General features: G+C 39.1%; 2 protein-coding genes across 5 annotated transcripts in view; one reads left to right on the forward strand and one right to left on the reverse strand.

Annotated features, from left to right (window-relative positions):
- The window catches only part of AGT (angiotensinogen), a 22,567-nt gene extending 13,518 nt beyond the window's left edge, over positions 1-9,049 (forward strand). For all 3 annotated transcript variants that reach the window (XM_080389296.1, XM_080389297.1, XM_080389298.1), the window contains 3 exons: positions 2,309-2,573; positions 3,023-3,167; positions 3,813-9,049. In XM_080389296.1, the coding sequence (XP_080245422.1) occupies positions 2,309-2,573; positions 3,023-3,167; positions 3,813-4,004 (602 nt within the window). In that variant the 3' untranslated portion in view covers positions 4,005-9,049. The remainder of the gene's footprint in view (positions 1-2,308; positions 2,574-3,022; positions 3,168-3,812) is intronic.
- Positions 9,050-9,176: 127 nt separating this feature from the next.
- COG2 (component of oligomeric golgi complex 2) overlaps positions 9,177-24,303 on the reverse strand; it is a 32,201-nt gene continuing 17,074 nt past the window's right edge. For both annotated transcript variants that reach the window (XM_080389287.1, XM_080389286.1), the window contains 8 exons: positions 22,395-22,456; positions 20,958-21,109; positions 19,329-19,529; positions 18,420-18,492; positions 17,091-17,233; positions 14,602-14,741; positions 11,261-11,441; positions 9,177-9,633 (listed from right to left, as the gene is read on the reverse strand). In XM_080389287.1, the coding sequence (XP_080245413.1) occupies positions 9,532-9,633; positions 11,261-11,441; positions 14,602-14,741; positions 17,091-17,233; positions 18,420-18,492; positions 19,329-19,529; positions 20,958-21,109; positions 22,395-22,456 (1,054 nt within the window). In that variant the 3' untranslated portion in view covers positions 9,177-9,531. The remainder of the gene's footprint in view (positions 9,634-11,260; positions 11,442-14,601; positions 14,742-17,090; positions 17,234-18,419; positions 18,493-19,328; positions 19,530-20,957; positions 21,110-22,394; positions 22,457-24,303) is intronic.

Consider the following 24,303-nt stretch of genomic DNA (forward strand, 5'->3'; position numbering starts at 1 on the left):
TTGTTTGCACACAGTTGTTTTTACATTTTTAGACTCGCTGCTGAGCAGAGGCTGCCATTTAGAACCCAATACATAACATCAGGTGCAAATTTTGCTGAGACGAGACTTCTTTTGGTTTTTTTGAAGTTGCAAAATAATTACAAACTACTGAATGAAAATAGCACCATGGGATTGCACAATCTTAAGCGCCCTTACCTTCTCTCTTTTAAACGCTTTTCTGAACAGACAACCCTCAACAACTTAGTGTTAACTTGAAATGTGGCAGGATGCTTTTTGCTATATTTTTAAAAAAAGTAAAAAGTCATAGCTTTCCACAGGAAGTCATCCTCTCATTAAGCTTGCCAGGCTGGCGTAAAGCCTGTATCACAGAACATGGAGATCATCACCTGAAGCAGAGAGGTCCAACATTTCTTTCCTGCACTCCCAAGCCAGTACTGCAGCATACTCTTGCTCTTGCAGGCTAAATCTTCACTCATGGCTGACAGCCTTTTTCACTTCAGCTATCTTGTCTGTATTGTAGACACAGGTTTCTTCCCTGCTCTGATGTGGCTGCCAGAAGGCTGCCCAATCCCACAGCTTTAGTGTTCCGATAAAAGATCTCACTGTAAGAAACCATTTCTTCCAATGTGTCAGCTATCACTTCCTATAGCAAGGATGTTCATCTTCAGTTTTCCTTATATTACATTCTGGGTGTCTGAGGCAAAAAGCAGGGTTTCTGTAGTAAATGCATCTCTCCCATGTCCTGAAAAAATGCTGTGAGGAACAAATAGTTATATTAAGACTACGAACATCTTTTGGAGCACTTTCAGGGGAGCAGCTAGTTACACATTTGAGGACACAGACGTCCAGACCCTCACCTAGCAGAAGGCTACAGGGAGTCGTTTCGCACAGTGGTGCTGGTTTGTCAGTTCAGAACTGGCACAATATTAATGGACACAGCCCCAAAGTCAGTAGCAAAGCTTTGAAATTTTGCAGTATCTTTCCCAAGACTATTTTAAACCAATTACTCTCCCACCTTCATACATTTAGCTATCTGAATGCTCAATTCTTCTTTCTCCCTTTTTATTTAACTCTGTTGCAGTCTTGACTTTTGCTATCCTGTGAGAATAAATTCTGCAGGTTATACAGACCCCGTGAAAGTGGCTCCTTTCTGCTTGCCTCTCATAAGAAAAAAAGGTGAACAACTCTATTTCCCTATTCTTCGTTTTGCTTACACCTTTCACATCTCCTACCTGCCGCTTCTTTTTCGGTGAAGTTATAGTAGGTGAAAGTGCCTAAATGCTCTTCTTACACAAACTCATCCAACTTATTTAAGAAGCAAGTGTTCCTATGCAAAGCCACTTACTACATATTAAATATATTAGGGTCCAGCATTTATCTGGATTAATTGGAGAATAGACTAATCAACAGTACAGCCAGACCAGCTCCTATTTTATACCAGTATTAATTATTTTAATGTAAGGAGCTCCTTTCTTTACCCCAACGTGTACATCTGTTTTCCTAATTCCCCCAAACAGCAATTTTGAGATTTCTGATCTTTGCCCTTCTTGCTGATGGCAGTAGTTTCTTTAATGCCAACAGGATTATCTGCCTAACTGGGCAGCAGCACTGATCTATGGCAGTGAGCAGATAACCTCTTGAAATGCAAAGCTGCACAGAAGCAGCGGGAGGTGAGAGCAAGGCTTTCCATACTTGTGAACTGGGTAAGAAATCTATATTAAGGTTTAGCAAGCATTCAGGTACGTCCTTTTTAACCTCCTTGGCTCAATCAACACTTGGTGCTACGCTTACTACCTTCCCCATTGCTTTGGTTCATGCAATGGCCAAGGGTGAGACCTCAGCTAGAGCTTGTGCTGCCTTCCCGATCCCGAATCCGCCTGGCTGCCTGCGGGTGCTCCTGCAGCCAAGGGCTGGCTCTGATGGGTGCGCTCCCAAACCACCACCACCACCACTCAAGGGATGGAGAGGAAATCCATTGGCCAACAAGGAAGCAGGCAACCAAGCAAGCAGAACTACTGTGCCCAGAAAAGGCCACAAAGCCAGTAGAAATCTTGTGGCTTTGGCTGCAGTCCTGATGGTCGCCGTCCCTGTGCAGCCAGCCTGCACCAGCCTCTGCCTGACGCTACCAGAAAGCATAGTAAAGGCAAAATACATATGCTTGTAGTAGCAAAACATGATTTTATACTTGCGACCCTTGTCTAATGCACAGTGTGTTGGTTTTAAATGAACGTATATACTGGCTAAGGGGCAGGGGGGAGGAGTGAAGAAAGTGAAGAATAAATTTCTTCTTTCTCAATCTGTTTTTCAGTGAATGTTAAGCAAGCCTGCCAGCTCAAAGAGCCTCAGGAGTTCTGGGTGGATTCAAACACGAAGGTCTTGGTTCCTATGTTGTCAGTGACGGGGACATTCAAGTACAACACTGATGCTAGTGGGACTTTTTCTGTGGTGGAAGTCCCCATCAGCAAGACTGCGCTGCTGGTGCTGCTGCAGCCCATCAATGGCAGCGAGTTGGAACACCTGGAGTCTGAGCAGCTGTTGCAGTCCTCAGCTTGGCTTCAGCATCTGGCCCCAAGGTAGGGATGAACAAGACAGGTACCCCACACAGGCCTGACGGCTCACTGACCGGGGTCGGATCCTGCCAGGGAGGGTTTAACACCCAGCACCAAGGGGAACACCTGCAAACCTAGGGGTCTCACTGCGAGGGAGCTCGACTTCAGTGGGATTGGCTTTTTATCTGGGGTGTTTCAAGGAAACGAGCAAGTGCTTTTCCATAGTTGACAACACAGGACCCATGAATTGGGATGATCTGGGGTTTAAGTGTGCCCAGGGCAGATTTAAGGCAACTTCCCACTTGGAAACAACAACATGACACCCATCAGCCCTTGGTAGCTGTCTGTCCCCACATACTGAGCACTTCTTGTGGCTGTTTTCACATGCCCGTTTCCCAGGAGTGCCCAGATACCATGCTTTCATAGCTGGGAGCATGCACTTGCCTCTCTCTCTCTCTCTCTCTTTTCTGCAGAGAAATTAAATTAACACTGCCGGAGTTAACAACAGAAGGCAGCTCTGATCTACAGGAGCTTCTTGCAGATATGGAACTGCCTACACTGCTGGGAAAGGGGGCAGATCTCAGTAAAATAAGCGATGCCAATCTAACAGTTGGAAAGGTACAGTACACATCACTGGCATTTAAAAATATGCCTCCTGCTCAATTTCAGCCTCTTTAACTGTACAAATTCACCCAGAACAAACCCATCAGAGCCATGTGGGACACATGCTCAGTAGGGAACTTTCAAGGTGACTGAACGATGCAAATATTCCTTTGATTAACCCTTCAGCAGCAACAGGTTTGCCTTAAACTCTTCAAATTTCATCGCTGCAGCCAATACAACACGTGCACAGAGATGAGGTTTGAGATCCGAGTGTGCTGCACATACAAATCAGGCTGCATTTGTTACCACCTCCAGCTCAAATACCTTCAGGCACCACAGCAGGAGTGTATAGTAGAGACTGCAGGTACTGGGCTGCTGAGGATAACCCTCCATCACCGAGGGATTAGGAAGTTCTGTCAGAGGCTGCAAGGGTACCAGGATTTCCTACAGCCCAAGCGTACAAGCAGCTGTAGAGCTTTTCCCTGTTATGGAACAAGTACTCCATCTTTTTAAACATCCATGGAGTCTATCCCGTGCTGCTTACAGCTGATCTAAGTTATTGATTACTTCATGTGCTTTATCGTTTACTCAAACTCTCATTTGTCTCTTTGCTATCACGCTTTGGAACCATCAGAGTTACTTATATGTTTTGCTTTACAGGTAATAAATAAAGCCTTTTTCAAACTGACCGGTGGTGGAACAGATCAGCCAGAAGACCCCACAGCACAGAAGGAAGATGTGGCGGTCCTGGATGTAACACTGAACAAGCCCTTCCTTTTAGCTGTTTTTGAAGAGAAATCAAGGGCAATGCTTTTCCTTGGCAGAGTGACAAACCCTCTGAACAGGGCTTAGTGCAAGCACAGGGGATAGGGAGGGAGGGGAATGACATGCATTTCCCATCACCTTCTTCTTATTCATCAGCTAATTTTACTATCTTGTTGAGTGCTCTGTTTAGCCTGGACATGAAGCAGGTAGTGTCTGAAATACAGCTTTCTGAAAGCTTTTAAAACATTGCAACGTTTCATCCTTGTTCATCTATTTCATACAAGGCGACTCAAACTGTTCCTCCAGCTTCTTTTCCTTATTCCCACTTTGTCTCCTTTCTGTCCCCAGCTCCCTTTTTTGATCCAGTGGGGACAAAGTAGTAGCCAGCAGGGCACTGATTTAAAAAAAATAGTTTTATAAGCCCAAGCAGCATTTACTAGAGAAAGGTGTAGCAAAGGGCCTCTTCATTCTTTAAGAGGTCACTTTATAATTTTTAGTTTGGAGAGTTTTGCAACAGAGACTCCCTTTTATGCTACAGTGAAAGTTTCAGCTATCCACAGAGATTTCTGTCTTCATCAGCAACATTTTCCTTTAAAACGCTGCCAACAGCACAGGCAAGCTTCACTTGTCCCACTGAGACAAGATTTTCTGCCTTGGAAGCAAAAACACATTTAGAGGAAGTTTCTTCTTTCCGCAGTCCAGATGGATACATTCATTTCTTAACTCTATGGAAAAGCTAAAAATAGAGTTTGGTAGCATTAATGAACAGTGATGGATAATTCTCATAGCTTGACAGAATTATCTCTGACTTTTTAGGAAAAAAAAGCCCAACTATTTCAATACAAACCCATTCCTTGGGTTACTTTCTAACCTGAGAGGCATTTATTACAGCCTTACATCGAAAAAGAACATTACCGGTTAGAGCCCAGATATGTAAACTTTAACATATCAAAAACATATGTTCTTAAAAACTAGTATTAATGGCAATAATCTGTACTAGTATAAATGGTGGATGTGCTGGTACGCATGAATAAAAAGGTTTCAGTGGTCCAATCCAACTGTTCACAGAGTCATAAAGGTTTGAAACATTGAACTGGAACGAGAGATTATTAGATGGCTCTTGAATTAGGAAGTGAGGAATTGGAAATGAAATCTTGGTACTAAGGAAAGCCTCTCAATGGAACAAGGATTTCCACTTCTAATCTCCAGATTTGCTTTTAACACTGATGGCATTTAGAAAATATCTGCAGACCTCTTTGGTATATGATGCCAGATGTATCCTACAAAGCACGGTAGCTCATTGTCATCCAGAGTGGCCCAAATGTCTAATCCAAACCCACTAATGCCAGTGGCTTGCTATCGGTGATGTAGATAACGTGACAGATCCTTCTGGGGTGTTGGAAAAGACTAGTAACACAACTAGATAACGCTAGGATTTCAAGTGCCATGATATAGCATCCATGTATTTATCCGATTACACTGTATGTATTCCAGCTAACATCTAAATACTGTATTCATACATAGAAGCAATTAACTATAAACATGCAGAGATGGAAAAATGCAAATAAACCCACTTCCAAGTTGCTTTGCCACAGTTCAGTTTGGTTTACATCCATTACTGCCTCCCTTGTTCTGGCTTCTGAAATTTGCTCCAAGTCAGATTTATGTTTTTTTTTAAGTCCGTGAATTGCAAATTTTCATGCAAGACAGCCAATGGTATAGCTGTAAGCATGAAGCCTGGCAGCTCCCAAGTGTTTGTACCAATTTTAAAGTTACCCATTTATTCATTAAAGGCAGAAGGTAGCATCAGCCACAAATAAAATTTCTGACCACAAAATGTTCCATTTCTATGTTGATGATGGAGGACAATGAAAGGAAGCCCCAGCCACGCTGCCAGCGAGTTCTGGGACAAAATGCTATTATTCGCTGGTGGGGGCTGCATGCTGTTGGAGGACTCCATACACTGTCCAGTGGTATACAGGCAGGAAAACAAACAAGCAAAATCTAGCATCCACAAACCCAAACACATTTCAGAAAAGAAAAGAAAGCACCTCTCACCTCTCCACTGACACCCTGGAGAAGAAAAGGGAGGAAGAAAGGGCAGAGACAAGGAACTAGAAGTACACTGGTCAGAGCAAGGCCTGGGAAGAGACGTGCTGGAGCAAGCACTACAGTACCAAAAAGTTAAGCAATCTGTACTTGTACCCACGCACCTGGATATTTAAATGGTAATAAAACCAAACCAACCAAAAACTAAACAAACATCACACACACACACTGAATCTCTCCACTTCCCCAACAACATATAGTCTCTTGAGACTTGTTTCTGACATCAATTTTACAACTAAAATTCTTCTGGCATTTTGTACTCTTCACTCTCCTGCAGTGGTGTCCTTCAGTTCCACCAGATTCCTCTGCCAGGCACACAGTGATGCACATCCTAAGCATCACTCACACACTGAGCTCTAAGCTGCAGTTTACAGCTCAACAGTCTAGTGAAAGAAACACCTAAAATCATGCTCTAACAGGTGGGAGATTTGGAAATGGAAAACAAAGGCAAGGACAGGCTTTTTACGTTTCATCAAGACAACATAGTTCATCCCTGAGCATAGCTGACAATTACGTGGGTAAATTTAAAAAAAAAAAGTACGTATCTAGACAGCTTGCTCCAGTTCAAGCATGAAAATACAACTGCTGATGGAAAAAGAAGAGTAAATGTCATTCAGTATTGAGTGGTCTGGCCAAACACAGACATTGCCAGTTATCTGCAGGTGATGAGGTTAAAACAGCCCGGTCCACTTCTGGTATAACTCACAAACTTGAGAATCCAATTACCATTTTAGAGGAAAACATGCCATTATTCTTTCCCTCCTTGATGCTACTATACAAAAGCTCTTCCAGCGAATTCTTTCCAGAATTAGAAAGGCATAGCAAGTTTTCTAGAAGTTACAGAAGAAGAAAAAGACAGAAAATCTGCGTTACTGTCATGAAGTACAGCGCACTTAAAAAAAAAAATATCTGTGGAACAGGAATTAGTAGCAGAAGACATCTCTGTCAGAACACACTTACATGGTAGATCCTCTTCTCCTGACTGATCCACAGTATTGGAAAATGCTAGAATTTTTTTTACCAAAGACAAAGCCAATTAACACCTCTTCTTTCAACACGGGTATCACACAATTTTTTAAATAATGCCATATTCCACTGAAAGAAAATTAAATGCGATTCAAGTGAACAAAAGATGGGAAACTGACATAAAACCAGTGATGCAGGCATTTACAGCAATCACAGGACCATTCAGTAATTTTGATTTGCTATACGATGTTATTTCCTGCCTTGAAATTAAAGCTGGTCTTCAGTGGAAAAGAACAGAATTCAGCCTGTACACTCAGCAAGCTGATGGTGACAAGTGGGAAGTGTTATTGCAGGAAGATGTGGGAAATCACGGGCAACAAAAGGGCAAGTAACCTTTTCATGCCTTTTTGGTTTGGTACACAGATCGCATCCTTTTCCCTGGAGGATACAAACAAAGCTGTTCTATCTTCAATCACTAGCATGCGCAGATCTCAAAAATCTGCTACTTTTGTGATAGCTGTTACAGTAATTTAAATTTATACACACACACACACCTTCCAAAATTAGCACAATACATTTACGGTTCTACACTCTCAGCCTCAGACCACAACTTACATATACATTTTAGAATAAGAAAACGTCATCGAAAACAACAGTAGCTAGTGGCAGCAAGATGTCTCTATTCCTGACTTAATAAAAGCAAATTAAGAGGTGCAGGGAGATAAGACCAAGCTTTCTAGGTTCATCCGTTAGAAGCCTGGAAAAACAGAATCACAGAATCATAGAATGGTTTGGGTTGGAAGGGACCTTCAAGTTCATCTCATTTCAACCCCCTGCTGCAGACAACAAACTTCTTGTTCATAAGGAGTAAGTTACGTTCATTTTTAGTGTGTACCTAAGCCCTTGGCTGGCTGAGGATCTCCACGTCACTGAATGAGACAAACAGATCTGACGTGCAGGAAGTTGGTTCACTTTGCTGTTTCTTTCTTCAGCAGTAACTTGGATGCTCTCTGCATTGGATATGTTGCCGTGAATGGAGAGATGCTAAGCAAATGAGAAAAGCCAAATCTTGCTCTCCATTACTCAGATTGAATCCAAGAAAAACCAGCCTGATGTTAAGCAGCAGCACTTTTCCCACTGCCCCCCTTCATAAAATTAGTTTTAGAAAAGCTATTATAATCTTCCGCCCTAATTGCTTGCAAAGCACAGTGATCACATATGTCTTCTCAACTAAAACATGGTCAGTTCTGCAACAGTGCAGAATAAAAGCCTTAATGCTGTGAAAGGTTTGCTCACTACAGCTTCAATGCTACATAACAGCCGTGTGCTACAAATGCTGTTATTTCTCAGTACTTGGAAGATTTGCATCATTAAGACCCAAGCTCTCTAAATACTTTAGGAAGAAATGGGTATTTTTATTTAACAAACATGAACTAGAATTCCAGTGTTAAATTCTCACAGGTTAAAAAAAGCCCACCCCACCCCGCAGTCAAATTAAAAACCACAAACAAAACCTTCCTTTACTCCCACAGGGCACTCTCTCATTTGAAAGCTTCAAATCCACCTCCTACTGTCCCCAGACTGTTACCCATCCCTTAGATACAAAAGAGAAGTGTCAATAGGCAAATCACTCTAGGTTCAAGAGAGCTCTTTGTTAACCCCTCTACCATTTAGAAGCCTAATAACACTTTCAAATCTCCCGCTATATAAAGATACACCTTGTATTCAAGTAACTGGGTTTGAAGTTACAAGAATTCTGTATGTATTCAGGCAAAATACTCCCCTGAATTCTAACAATGTGATACAAATTAGAAATATGCCAACTCTGAATAAATTCTAGCTTAGCGAGTTAAGTTTTAGTTTGAAGGAAAACAGGCAGCCTGAATGTAACAGTAAGTTAGATACTGATACTAGAAATTATTTTTTAAATTAAGAGCTTTTTCAATGCAGCACTTCTGTTTTTTTCATGGACCTGGTTGGTGAGATCAGCAAGAGGAAAACATTCAAAACCCAAACAAGAGCTAACCATACCCCATGTCAAGGGAAAGCAGGTAAATGCAAGGCAGTAGCAAGAAACAGCAGATTCCTATTTCTGTGAGCAGTTTCTTTATTCCAGAAGAGCTGGAATAAAGTCCCTTTGAAAGCTTTTGACAGCTATCAATGAACACACTCAATTCAAAAACGTATGGGACATCAAAGTTAGAAAGACAATTTATTACATATTATTTTCATCATATAAGTTCATTTTTCTACATTTTAAGATGTACAACAAAAATAAAAAACCCATTTTCTTCTACTTATATTCTACAGTAGAAAGTTTAGAACTTCTGATTGCTTTCCGTACAATGGAAAACTATGGTAAATTCTCAAGTCTTTTTGGTAACACAAGCTTATCCTGACAGATGCACTGATTTGTTGCTCAAGATACATTAGGAAGCACTTCATTGCTACTTATTTGGTAAAATAAAGAAGAATTAAATTATCTTTCTTTCTTTTAGGGCCATTGTTTATCTTCAGTCACATGCTTTCAAAAAAATATCTAGGATTGTTCCATTGTAGCCTGATCCTTGGCAGTTAGAACCAGCTCTGTAAGGGCTGAAAAGCTTTTTATGCTGCTTGTTTCCAGTCCCATCTTTCGTATCTAAAAAGACACAAAAGAAACAATTACTTTCTTTAAAACATCAAAACCTCACTCATTATTCATTATTCTACTTAAAACATCTAGCAAACCATATGTTTTGTCCTGAATTGACATGCGGCAAAAACCCCACATCTGCATATAGTGAACATTATATAAAAAAAAATAACATATTGCATCCCACTTTGCTCAGTTTAGTCTTTCCAGTTAATGTAGTAGGAAATATAGATTCATTTCCAGGCAACTAGTAACTACAGCCAGTTGGAAGTTTTCCAGTGAAACAGTCACAAAGAGAAACTTGGCTGTAAGTTTGTTTTTAAGGCATTGATTTCAACTGAATTTTTTTCAAACCCCAAATGAGGTTTCTCGGCAAAACTTTGAAGACAAACATGAACACATCCAACAACAGCTAGCGGTGTGATGATGAAAGCATTTCAAGAGGCTGCAAGACCCTATGGTTCTAACCTTGAACTTCCTGGGGAATGAAAACAACTCTACAAATAGGGAGGTTGCTACGAGTCATTTCTTACCAAGGAAATAGATTGCTCTGACAATCAGAAAAAAACGCAGCCATGAGAAAACTAAGACTGCACTGAAAAAGAAAAATCTAGACCTAAATCAAACCCTAACAAAATGATTCTGAAAAGGTGTTTGCTGTTGGAACTCTTTGTAATGTTCACATGTACCAAAACAGCGCCTACATAATGATGAATAATCTATACCAGTTCAGCTTAAATCCACATTGCAGTGATGTTAAGAAATAAAAAGAACAAAAGCCCAACCCCAGCCACAAACTGCCAAATAACAGTTCTTGTTAGTAAGATTTCCATACTTCCACCCAAATCTTCCTTTGTAGGAAGCCTCAGATACAAGAAAAACATCTGCTTACACACAGGCAGACTTTATCTACCTGTTCCAATGCATCACCAGCATCTGCTCATAAACACGACTGACGACAACTTCTTGGCAACTAATGATACGGACTTGCCGTTGGAAGATTTTTTTTCATATACATATATAATTTTCAGAAAGAAGTAAGTACAAAACAGTACGCTTACACAATTTGATGTAGCTACTGCACATATCTCTTCTCCTGGAATAGTTTATTTTATTCATTTTGTTATTTAAAGTTTCATATTTGGCACCAAAAGGAACTTACAGTTATGCAGCACAACAAATAAAGCTAGCATCTTCAAAGCTCTAGGGAACAGACACTTGACTATACAGTAAATCAAGGCTGAAATACCCAGAGAGGCGGCAAACAAAAACAGGGCCATGGGACACAAGGAAGGTCCCTGCCCTCTGATCTGTCCACACGGTGTTTCTTCTTTGTGCTTCTAAACACTAGCCGTACTTGAATTTTAAATAGTAAGAAACACAAGGTTTGCATTTGTGTAAGAAAGGACACAAAGCACGCATCGTTGCTCAAGTAGTATCTACAATCACCAGGGTCTCGAGCCACCTTCCTTATACAGATGTGAAAACACAAAGCAACCCCCTCCCCATACCAAAACCACATCAACAAAGCTTTCAAGACCAAAAAATAAAGTTAAGCTTCCCTTTCCTCCTCTGTCTCACTCCCTTCCAAATCCAGTAATAAAAGCAAGCAAATTTGTTTCTGATAACTTACTTGTTCTCCAAAATATTCAACATCTAGGGCTAGCTGCAGTCGGATTTTATCATCATCACTCATGCCCCCATTTGTACCGACAGGGTTTGAAGTTGCAGTTCTTCTGGCTTGCTTCAACCTTTTTAGGCTCTCCTCCATTTTCTTAACAGAACTTAGTACATCAGATACAGTTTCATAATACCTAAATTGAGAGATTAATGAGAAAGAAAAAATACTACACTTTTACCAAAAGCCTACTTCATACACATCAGTACATCACTGCCCCTGAGAAAAATGCTGAACAGTGCTGGGAGAAGTGGTTTCCCTTGTGAGGAAGCTAATTACGTTTCCATCGTTACCAATTAATCAGTATTTCCCATCATTAGGTCTAGAGGTCAATCTATTCAGTGTTGAAGCCTCCTTCTCATCACAACATTTCTGACCTGCTCCAGGTATTTGAACTCAATAGAGACCAAAGAATGCAACTGCTCAATTTTGAATGGTCTGAATCAGCCTCTATTTACAATCAACAGAGCATTAAGTAGAATTCCTTTTGCAAACAGGACAAGAACAGCCTGACAAAACAAAAAAAATACATAGTTTTAGACAAGTTATAGAAGTGCACACCAGTGTGAAATGTCTATTTCTAAAATGAAGAACCTGATCTAAACAGGGCCCTCGAGAAGCTAGCAGGAAAAGTCAGAAAAACAGTAGTGCCAAGTTAGAAATGGTATAAACAGGATAAAAGACCACCTCCCACATACTGGGATCCACATTAAAGCAAGCATAGAATCAAACCAGGTAAACAAATCAACTCATCAACAGAAGTTCAAAAAGCATTACGGACTGAAATCCCACGCCTAAATGGGAAGAGCATAATACCACAGGCATTCACAGATGCCCAGGACAGCAAGTTGTTAAGAACAGCTAAGAGAAGAAAACAGAGCAACAATGGGAAATGAGAGGATCCGTAAGTGATCAGATTGAGCTATGTTCTATAATTTGCTAAAATCTGTAAATTTTAAAAAGCCTCTCTGTGACAGTGATGAAACTACTACTGTAAGGAACTTGAAAGAATCTTTCCAATGCTTAATTTTAAACAGGGAGGCAACAGAAAGCAGGCAAGCTTTTTTAAGGGATAATTAGATAGGAATGGCTAAAGAAAAAGTGCTTGCCAGTGCCATGGAAACTGTTTAACGATAATCATTCTACGAGAAGTAAAAAGTATCTTCATAAAAGTCAACTGTGCTCTCTTTTCAGATTTTGGTATTTCCTAGTCCCACTCACTACTTTTGCTGTACTTCAAAGTTCTTCTGCCATTGAAGCAAGTTCAGTCCTTCATGATTTTTAACTAGTTTATGCTCTTTTCTGTTTTTCTCATATAGATGCAAGAAGATACTGTCACAGCAGGAAATTAAACTAATTACTCACATCTGCACTCTCAATGAAAAAAACTACAATATTCCTCCATTTAAGAAAGTCAGTTTCTTTGTCTCCTCTTGTTCATTAAAGATAAGACATTTTAAAACAAACTGATAAAAATCGTAACAACAGAATTCAATACAACAGTCTAAGGAAATAAAAAATGAACTCGCCAATCTTACCTGTGTGTAACCACTACTGCTTAAGTGGGTTTTGGTAATGGTGACACAGAAAGTGAGAAACTTTTTTTTTGGGGGGGCGGAGGGAGGGGGCAGAGGAGGGGGAAGCTCTGGCTGGATCCAAGGAACTACAAAACAGCTACTTACATTGCGTGGTGTCACCAGTTTTACTGAAGCTTTAAAAGCAAGGCTTACTAGACACAGAGAGGTAGGCAGACAGGCAAGAAATCATTCTAATATGTTTTAGCTCTACAAGCATGCAACTTGACAGTCCAGAAATCTTTGGAGACCTTCAGCAATGTTAATTAAACAAATCTAACTGCTGTGGGTTAAAAGTAAGCTTGTTTTTATGGACTAGTAAGTGGTTAAAATAAGATACGCCAACCTTGAAGAAGTTTTTGTGAAAAATGGAAGCAAGCAGTGGAATCCAGACCAATCTATGCCTACCCCTGTCCAAAATACTTAAGAATAATTTTGAGGACAGTTGATGAATATTTCAGCATCAAAACGGTCCTATAATTCCAAGTTTATTCTGTATAACCAAGTAAGTGAGTGCAAAGTGCTGCAGATGCATGCATTGGGCATTAACAAATACCTGAGAGGTGCCAGAAGCGGAGCAGCAGGGAAGGATACAGAGGGAAAGGGCAGGAGAGATTTCACATTCTGACTACAGTTTAAAGCCTCAGTATTATGTGGCTAATTCTCAGAAAACGTCAATCCACTGCTCAAGCAGCAGTCAACAGACAAAACAATATGCTAAGAATTAATAGGAAAACCATGTAAGGACAGATGGAAATCACAGCATCACACTTTAACCTGCATGGACTGTTCCGATCATACCATCTATCACCAGAACAGACAAGGAAAAACAACAAGCTACTATAAAGATGGGAAGAGGAAAGAAACACCAGAACAGGCTAAGAGGACTCTTTAGACTGAAGCAAGATTACAGAGATAAAAAAAAAATTATAGCTGGCACAAGGAATAAATTGTCCACAATGCAAGAAGTTAGGGATATCCAGTGAAATTATCTGGCAGGACTTCTAACAAAACCAAGTATTGCTCTGTCATGTTGCAGAGTTTAACTGGTTGAACTCACAGAATGCAACATCCCATGGCAGTATGAATTTAAAATACAGCTAGACAAACAGACAGAAGCAAAATCCATTAAGGAACTTAATGCAGATGGACATTCATGCTCAGTAAGTTCTTCAAGATGCTAACTAGGAAACAAAATCTACTAAAGAATTATTGCTTTACAACTGCCTTATTAAACTGTGAACAATTAGTTCTTCAGCAGTTAAAAAAAAAAAACAAAGCTTTTTTTTAAAGCACTAAAAGTTGGATAATCATTACATACATTAAAATAGTCAAAGGGAAGCAGAACTCAAGTTTCTTGAAAATCCAACCATTGTTCACTGAAAATAACATGACGTTAAGGTCTTAAGTCAATTCTGAAACAAAATGCAAATTTTTAGTTCGCTGTTGCATTATTAGAGGTAAACAATTTTTCAAATGCCCTATCCATAATGTCATGGTTTGCACAGATCTGAGCAGAAATCATGTCTCTGGATTCCCTGCCCTGCTTTTCATCTGCTGAATACACAACACCTGAGTAAATCTGAAGAAATAGACCCTGCCAAAAGAGGGGTATATTCTTGTTTTCTTTTTGTGTTAATTCGTAGTGGTTTTTCCTGTGCCCATTCAATGGACACTGGAGGTTTTAATTAATGCAAAGAATGTTCTGTATGGGTCTCTTACTTTTGCGTGCTTTCAGAGAGGGCACCTTCCAACCATTGATGAATCATGGGCTGCTTCAATGCATCTTTGTATTCATTCTGCAGTCTGTAGAAGGGCTTAAGAGCACTGTCAACATAAGGTGAAGCTTTAGTTGGCACCTCCTGGTAGATGACAGGGAAACAAGGTGGGGAAAAAGAACCAGTAATATACTTACTGAAAGCGTCAACAACGAATACTACACCGAATACATAAAATGCTAAGCCTGCACCCAAGCAAACAGATACACACTCCATTCATGACAGACCAATGAAGAGGTCATCTTACACAGGAAAAAACACCATCACAAAATCATTCAGTAGTGTCATACAATGTGACATAATATTGAACAAGGTTCAAAATGACCAAAGCTTTTTGAGAGATGCACGTGCCAGCCAGCCACTCCTATTATGAGAGCATGATCCTGAATGCACTTTCTGCTTATGCTGATTTCAGAGAAAGCTAAGCAGACTCTGTGTCCACAACAGATTATTATATCTTTGTTAAAATACCTATTTTTCATACTATACTTCACTAAACTGAAGACATGGCTCCTTCTGTTCTTATACCATCCTGCTCCCTCAGTTATTTTCTAGAAGAATGTTTTGGGGGTAACTACTATCCCCTTACCATCTTCTTCTCAACCAGTTTTGGTTGCAGAATGCTTCATCTCTCCAGGGATGATCCACACACAGCTTGGGTGAAACATCATGCATTGCAGAGCACAGAACACATCCAGGGTAAAAAAAAAAAAAAAAAATCTCTGACACTTGAAATACCTCATCAACCTCTTAAGAGTTCCAAATCTCAGAACCTGGCAAGCAAGAGTCTTAGCAAACCTGATTCCTACAAAGACTATTCTCATACCGAATTCAGAATTCTGCTGAAAAAGCAAAGTATTAGAACACAGTAAAAATAAAGCTGCCAGAATGTGACTATAATAATGTACCTTCTCTACCCAAGTCATCTCTCAGCTGTTTATCAGTTCAGGCTCCACACCACATAAAGTCAGTTAGGCTGACGGCCAAGAGAGCAATGCAGTCTCACTCATGCAGTACAGAGCTCAAGCTAGCGACTCGACTGACTTGAAGGTGGCCAGGTCCTATGTCTTTGTTTAGGCACAGTCAGCTCACCGTCTCTTAAAAATTCCATAGATAATAGAGATGATGGCAGTCCACTAAATCACTACGTAGAGTTTGCTTTCAGATAACTGAGCTAAGCACTGTAGGGTTGCTGCAATTTCCACCTTCCTTGGACTTAACATACTTTGTTCTACTCTTTCCTTAACTTCAGGTAAAGATATTCTCTTAAATACAGAACAATCTAGTCACTACATAGATTAATTTATTAGCCTTGAGGTTGTCTCTTGTTTTTAAATACAATTTCTGATTAAGTATGTCCTTAAAACTAGAATAGTGAGAAAACCTAGGAATAAATGAAGTAATAAACTACTCCCTTAGGAACCAATTATCTTCCAGCCTACCCTAAATGTTTAGCACCCAAAGAAAATGTAATATCCTTGAAATAAGTAGATTTAACAGCTCTAATTTTTCCCATTTACCCACTGAAAAAGTACAGCACTGCCGGTGGCAGCACAGTTTCTTCAAAATAGCCAGGAAAGTGCTTTTGATTTTAGTAAGCCAAGGCAACCCCTTTCCCCCAGCCCCAACCAAAAACATCCCACAAACAAGCAGGAACTGAGAGCAAGGGGAGAGGGGTAAATGGGAAAGAACTGTGGCCTTGCCGATTGCAGCCTGCCTTCTGTGTTCACATTAGGTAAGAACGCAGAAGTCTGTGGTTCCTGTTACTCAACTTTTTCTCTGCTATCTGAATGACACCAAGCTAACCACCACCACGACAGTGCAGACAGACTGGCAAAGGCAAGTTGCAGTAGCAGAACAAGCCAAGATCAGACAATTGGGTTTGGTACTGTAATTTATCATTACTTTTTATTAGTTTCTCAACAGATTGCTCTTTTTCCCCAACCCTCTTTTTTTTTTTTAACCATTCTCATCTCGTTCCTTCTGTGCAAGATACTTCTTTAATGAAATCCAAGCAACTAGCTCACTGGGAAGAAGTTTCTTATCAGAGCAGGCAGAAGTGTCATACTCCCAAAAGAAGTCTGCAATTCAGCAGCACTGCATCTTATGGTGTATGCTATGACATGAGGAAAGTGCATTTATTCTCATTAACCCTTTTTCTTTTGCATATCAACGGTTCTACTCCTTCCCCTTCCTTCTATCTCAAACCTGTGCTCTCATCATTGTTACCCTACTTAAAAATTGTGAAAACACCATTTTATTTTTCCCTTTGCAATGAGGTTAACAGTAAATCACTAAGTTATCTCAAGATATTTAATAGGGCTCTTGGCTGTCAAGCAGATATGGACAGGCCTGAAAAACTCATACATGTACTGCCCAGTTAACATTCTGGCCTTTCTGAGATTTATTTCTTCATCTGCAACCAGCACTGACCTTATTGGTTCTCCTATACAATCTTGGAACTTCCAGTGCACTCTTCAGGTAAGTGAAGGAGGACTCACTGAGATCCTGGATAATCCTGTTATTCAAGGTAGGCACGCAGGCCGATAAAGAAGTCTTCGAGTCTTCCAAGGCTCCTATTGAAGTAAAAATGCTAAAGTTTAAAGTGAGCTACCCTGCCCAATCACAACATAAATTATGTGACCCTCCCATCATCCCAATCTCACTCACTACCCCTGATGGCTCCTGGTGTCAAATACAGGATGCTTACTAAATAAATACACAGTAGCCATTTATAAACCAATAACAACAACTGTTCCTCACCCAGAAAAACAAAACTGAGGACAGGAAAGAAAAAAAAAAAAAAAAAAAAAAGGGGTAAAGTAACATTCTCGAGGTTCACAGTTTTTTCAGCATTACCAGTGTAGCAAGTGGCTTGAATCAAAAGGCTCTGACCTACTAAGGAAACTGTGGTTGTGAAATTCCTTCTCACAGTACCTAAATTCCATACGGAGTGACTGGAACATGCTCAACTCAAAGCTGTAACTGACAACAGACCATCTACTGAGTGGGGGATATGCACAAGCTCCCACCTCTCTTATGGACTTGGACATCTACCAATAATCCTGATTTAGAGATTTAAGTGGAATTCACAGTGCAGAACTTCTGGTTCTGCTGAAGACAGGGACTAGCTCACTCACCCAGCTACATGCCTGGCTTTAATCACGAAATTAAAGTCAGATTCTGTGTTTCACATAAAGAATGATCATATAAAAAAACCTAAAAAAACAACCAAAGAAAGAAACAAGAAACCAGAAAAAAAAAAAAAAAAGCCCAAATAGTTAATTGCTTCTGTCCTCTGAAGTTAAGGTATTTAATTATGAAACTCTGATAACTCTCGTCCTTACATGATTGATCAGGCTAGGGAGAGAAAAATCTTTTTAGAAAAGTATTTTTGTTCCAACTGGATAATGAAACCCCTCTCCTTACTTATTCTCCATTTCCAAGTAGATGTTTAAAGATACCATATGAATCTTCTAGTCTAAAAGCGCCCTACAAAAACAACCCAACAAAAAAGCACCAAAAACCCAAAGCACTTTAGATTCACTCAATTTTCATCATTTTCCAGACTCAACATGTCAGTTCAAAATAGTTTCTATTTAACAATTTAAACCCTAAAGCACAACTTCATTAATAAAAATATTGGTATTTTCAAATTTTTCATTGTAAATGATGAAACTGTGTGTAAAAGCTGGTTCTGTATGGTTGGCAGAGGGGATTTGGGAGAAAAGGGAAAGACAGAATTTAGCCTCTTAGCTTTACCTGCAATACAAGATACATTCTTGAAGCCGATCATTTCAAGTTTTGGTTTCATCATTTCTAAGATATCAGGAATCTGAACAAAAAAAACAACAAACCAAAACAGATACAGTCATGTTATAAACATTTTAATTACTTTTCTTACATTCTGTAAGTTTCCAGTCTTTCAGAAGACACCTTCAATCTTTTCTATATTTTTACTGCATTTTTGGGAAACCAGTACTAGAAGAATACAATATTCACGGAAATTAATAAGGCCTACGCACTAAAACCCCTACCTTACTATTGTCCTCAGAGGAAACAATTTAGAATTAACAAAATATCAACCCAGACGCAACTTACAACTTCACAAATAACAGAAATTTCAGTTTTATTGACAAAAGATATGACAGAAGCTGTCCCTACTGAGAGAAAATTAATACATCTCTTTCCAAGATTTTCGATCACTAGAAAAGTATAATCAGGATGATAAAACCTTTCGCAACCTCAGAGACTAAAACCAGTAAACATTTTAAAAAAAACATAATATTAAAGCTGAATATTGTACCACACTCCAAGCTGCAACAGATATTTTACTAGCAAAGGTAAGACTCTGGCACAATGACACTTTGCACCAAAAATGAGCAGAAACATTATTTTAGGGGTTAAGTCCAGCAGTTACTGATAAAATTTAAATACCTGAAGTGGTTTCTTTGTAATCTGCCATTCCAAATAAGCACAATGTAGACCACTCATTTCAGGTGGTATTTTCTATATCAGACTACTCCAGATTTAGCTTTTAAGATAAAAAAATAGCTTGATGGTACATTATTTTAAACAATTTAATGTCCTTAACAAGATACCAGACTACAGTGGTATATACGCACACAGATCAACAAAGATTCTTTTGTAAGTATAGTCAAAAGCACAAACCTGATCCTGGAGTTTGTCCAGATCTGCAGCAACATACACCAACTGAGTACTAGATATAGAAGGCAATGGCTGACTTTCTGGAGAAGACCCATTTCCTTGGTCCTTGCTAGGACTGAGGCTTACAGAAGACTCCTTTCTACCAGCTGGCACAGATTTTTTGCTTTCCTTTGTATTCTCACTGGAAATTGGCCTTACAGAAACCTGAAACACCAAATTGAGACGTGAACCCTAGCAATAGCGAAGGCAGTTCAAGCTGGACAAACAGAAATAGTATATAAAGGATTTGTAGGTTCTCAGCATCAGAATGCCACACTTCCAAGGGATATTAGTATTCCTAAATTACATTATAAAAAAGATATTTTTAAAACAGTTTTTGGTACACTAAGGAGTTGGATGATTTGGAGAAATCTGTCACTACAGGAGAGGGCACTCCAGTCCCACAGCAGTATTCACCTGTGTGGTGCTCGAATGAACTACTGCACTGGAGGAATGTGCAAGACCAACAATGTGATCATTTTCTGCTTCACAGAAGCATGGTTTATTTTTGTATGCTGGAATATAAAATTCATAACCACTCACTGCTGTCAAACAGCCCCTTTCTCCTACATCTCTTCAAGCCCTCTGCTGTCAGGCACACACTTCACTCAACTACTCTGATTAGCTCAGAGTTTTAATGTTGGTACTTATCAGTATTTTCATGAGCCAATAAACCTGAGAGAACTGAGTCACTGATTCTTAAGAAAAGGATAAAGGGATATCTTACAGCTGTCTTCAACTACTTTAAGGGGCATGTATAGAAGATGGAATCAGACTTTTCCTTGAGGTACAGTGACAGAGTAAGAGGCAATGGACATGGACTGTAGCAAGGGAAATTCTGACCAAATATGAGGAAGAAGTGGTCAGTCATCAGACCAGGGTTCCCAGAAAGGCATGCAATTGTCATCTTTGGATATACTCAAAATTCAACTTGAAAAGGCTCTGCACAACCTTACCTGAGCTGGCCCTGTTTTGAGCAGGAATTGGACCAAGATGACCTGCACAAGTCCCTTTAAAACCCACTTATTCTATCATGCTGTCTTTCTCTGACACAAGAAACAGAGGCAAACTTGTATGCCTGCGAGCAGGGAGCAGAAGAGCAAAGCACAACTCTGCTCAGAAGCAGGGAATCATTGATGTTGAGTTAGCTGCCCAGGAAACTTCCAGTTTTACAGTTTCAACACTGAGCAGTTGATTTGGATTAAGGTACCCCTTTTTATTTGCAGGGTTAGTTTTCACCTGGCTCAGTTTCACAACCTCCTTCCTTTTATCAACTAATTAAACACACAAACAGAGCAAAACCAAGATTGTGGTGATTTCTTTCAGTGGCAGAGGCAGCCTTAAACATACATGGAAAGACAGCCTTGGCAACCAGCAGCCAGCAATACCACAACAGCACTGGTATTTGTCGTTAGTAACATATTTTGCAGTGATACTCTTTAGAAAACAAACTCGAACCCTTCAAAGTGTTCTTGTTAAGTAATGTTAAGTTCAGAAAAAAAGCACTTTAAAAGACATCACATACTTTGTTTCAAAAGGTCTCTTATTGGTGGACATACCCAATCAACAAAACCATAAGCATGCTGCTCTTACCTCACCAACAAACACAGAGTAGCGTGCCAAAATCTGCAGGCTAAGTTTCCACAGACGGTGCGCTAACAATGGTAAAAACATTTGATCTGACCAGCACTTCACAAGACTCATCCAGACCATGTGAGTGGCCAAAAGACAGTATGAGCTGCCAGCTAGAAACAATCAGACAACAAATGTCATATTCCTAAGCACATTTTTAAATAATGTAACATCAGTGTAATTGCATTAACTGAGATTTAAAAAAAAAAAAGTAAAAAAAAAGTCTTCCAAAGAGACACAATCAGAAAGATAGCAAAGAGGATTTATTAAGCATTGTCTGAAACTCTTAAAAGCTCCTCGTTGCTTTAGATATCAAATTCCACCAAGTCTTGCTGTAGCTGTGCAGGCAAAAGCAACAAATGAGAATCTGCCTGCAACAAATGTAGGAACAGCTTGTCTAAATAATCCGCTTCAGCAGATAACGTTTCCAGGATAATTTTTGCCTGTCTTACAAAGAAGTTTTATTAGACTCATTTGCCAGCCGTAACAGCCATTGACTCCTTAGCACTAAGCTACTGCTCCTGTCAGTTGTATCTGAGATACCTGCTAGAAATATTTATTTTAAACACAGTAGGAATATCCATATTTAAACTAAATATTTTTAAAGCACTTCATGCATTAGTATTTTATAGTTTACAATCAGAGAACTAAGAAACATATCAGCAAGTTTCAGGCAAATGCTCGAAGTGGTAGGATTTATGCATTTTGTCTCCACTAGAATTTTTTTCTCCTTGCTCTCTTTAAAGAGCATGTGTGCATATATATATATATATATACACAGACACACACTTCTACGTTGCTCTTAGCTGCCTTCTTCATAAATATTTACTCTGTTAACTGAAGTAAGTTTTTCTGATTACAACAGACCACTAACGAATATACCAGGTTTTCCTTACCACTCTAATCCTTCCTGTGCATACCACCTCATTTGCTCATAAATCAGTGTTTGTTTTTGGAGCAGACACAAACACTACAAACCATAGCAAGCCTAAATGCTGCCAACAGATTGCCGTTTTCACTACCACATAGTCCTACAACCATTAAGGAAAATATGCCTCAGTAACATAGCACAGCCTTTTGGTTGCCACTTAAAAGAGGATGCCAAATGCCAGTTTCATTCCTTTTTGTACTGAAGGGGCAGTTCCACAAATATGTTAATGGCTGGTGCCAGAAAGGGCGGTTTTGGTAAGTGAAGTCACTTACACTGAACAGTACTCTCATATTGCCTGCTCTACAAAAATCTATTACACTGTTTAATCAGTTCATCAGAAAACAGAAAGCTCCTGTAAACAACAGGATGTATGTTACTAAATACTCAACAGACAAACAGTAATCGCTACTACTTACACCCCTGATTCCTTCACAATAGAGCAATTATTTTTTGCAATAAAATTTTACCTGGTGCCTCCTCTAATGTGTCTGAAAGTGCTTCTTCTAAGGCTCCAGCTATTTCTCTGAATCTGAGAGACAGAAAAGTTTTGAATATTACAATTCAACAACTGTTCAAATTGATGCCTAAACGCTTTTCAATGTTTATTTCAATATTATTTCAATGCATTACCAATGCATATTCACAGATTTTAAATGTGGGGTTATATTTGCCCAACATAAATTGGGAGATAAATCAGACCAACATTCAAATACTTGAAAGAGAACCTTTGACATTTTACAGGCAGATATGAAGCTTATATTTCAGGAAATTATTAAAGTCACAGTTGTAAACATTATCAAAATGACAGCTCACAGAGTGTCAAGTCCTCAGCTTTTTTGAGAGAAATTTTTTTGTTTTGTTACTGTGTGTAAACTAAGTGAACACTTTGTCTCATGCTTGCTTTAGCTGACCTTCAGATATGTCACGTGACACTGCCAGGCTTCAGCTTTCTACATATTTGTTAATGAACAGCACCATAAGGTTCCGCAAACAATTCTGTACCTAATTAAAAAATCAATAGCTCCTTACAGGATACCTTGACCTCCTTTTTTAAAAATTCATCCATCAGAAAAGTAAAAAGAATCCTGCCTCCTCAATTTTTTAAGTATCACAGCAAAGTTAGTATTAAAATCTGTGATATTTTTCCATACTTAAAACATACTGGATAAACAACATAGCATTTCCCTCACCTAAAAACTGTCAAGCAAGATGCAGATTTTTCTTTAATGAGGTTTTCCCTCTAAATGCTGAAACAAAGCTATCATTTTAAGCTCCCCTATAGAAAGTTCTATTGTTTTTGGTTTCCCCTTTCTTGCTTTTATGTGCATCATAGTAACACTGTAAGACTTTTCAAACTTACTAATTACAAACCTGTAGGGCTCCTCTTAAAGCCTCTTAACTGTCATTTCCACATGAGAACAGAGGCCCACCTAACTTTTCTTATCAAACTGCTAATGGACTAGATGCATGTTTAGCACCTAAACACATTTCAGAAATAATTGTGAAATTATTTCAAAACCTCCTTCCTGCTTATACACCAATTCCACTGATAGAGCAGTATATTTAATAAATTTTATGGTGAAAAGGATTAGAGAATAGAATCAGATTTTTAACAATGACATAATTTTTGCTCAATGTTCCTTAAGACAGAAAAAAAAAAATCTCTCCAATGTGGGGTTCGCTACAGTTCCGCTATCAGTTGGACTAACATAATTGAAGGAATGGTAAGGAAAAGAGTTACTGGTGCTGTCTGTGCCAGCACTGCTACAGAAGAAATGCCTGTACATCCATCTGATCGTCAAAGGATTGTTTGTAAAGGCTTTAGTGAGGGCTGATTGTTCTGGGTAATTTCTGTAATTGAAAACAGAAAACCCCAACAATCTTAACTATAAATGCTATAGTATGAGATAATACTTCAATAAAAATCCTGTATGACTTAAGGATGTTAACATACATCAAAGAAAAAAATTCCCTATAGTAATATGTTGCACTATTTTCACAGTTGTGCAATAAAGAATTCATGGGCACTTCTGAAAATTACCAGATTATTCCAACATGGAGGAACAATACGGTGAAAGATGAATGAGCTGCTGTTAACCAAGCATTTATCAAAATAATTCACTATTTATATTTACAGTAATCTTGGATTAAAGGTAAATGATTTTTTAGAAGTTTTTTTTCATCAGTCGGAAATCAAAATACCTAATGGGAAAGAATGTTTTTGAACAGAAAGAATTATGCTGAAGCTCCATTTCAATTTTATGAGAAAGAGTATCAAAGTTGGATCAAGTGGTTACTTACTAGAAAAGCTGCACTTTCAAACAAAAGGGGCAGACTCACAGAGCTATTAATGATATACGTCTGTTAAAAGGTTCA

The sequence above is a fragment of the Falco punctatus genome, assembly GCF_963210335.1.
Source record: "Falco punctatus genome assembly, chromosome: 5".
NCBI lineage: Eukaryota > Metazoa > Chordata > Aves > Falconiformes > Falconidae > Falco > Falco punctatus.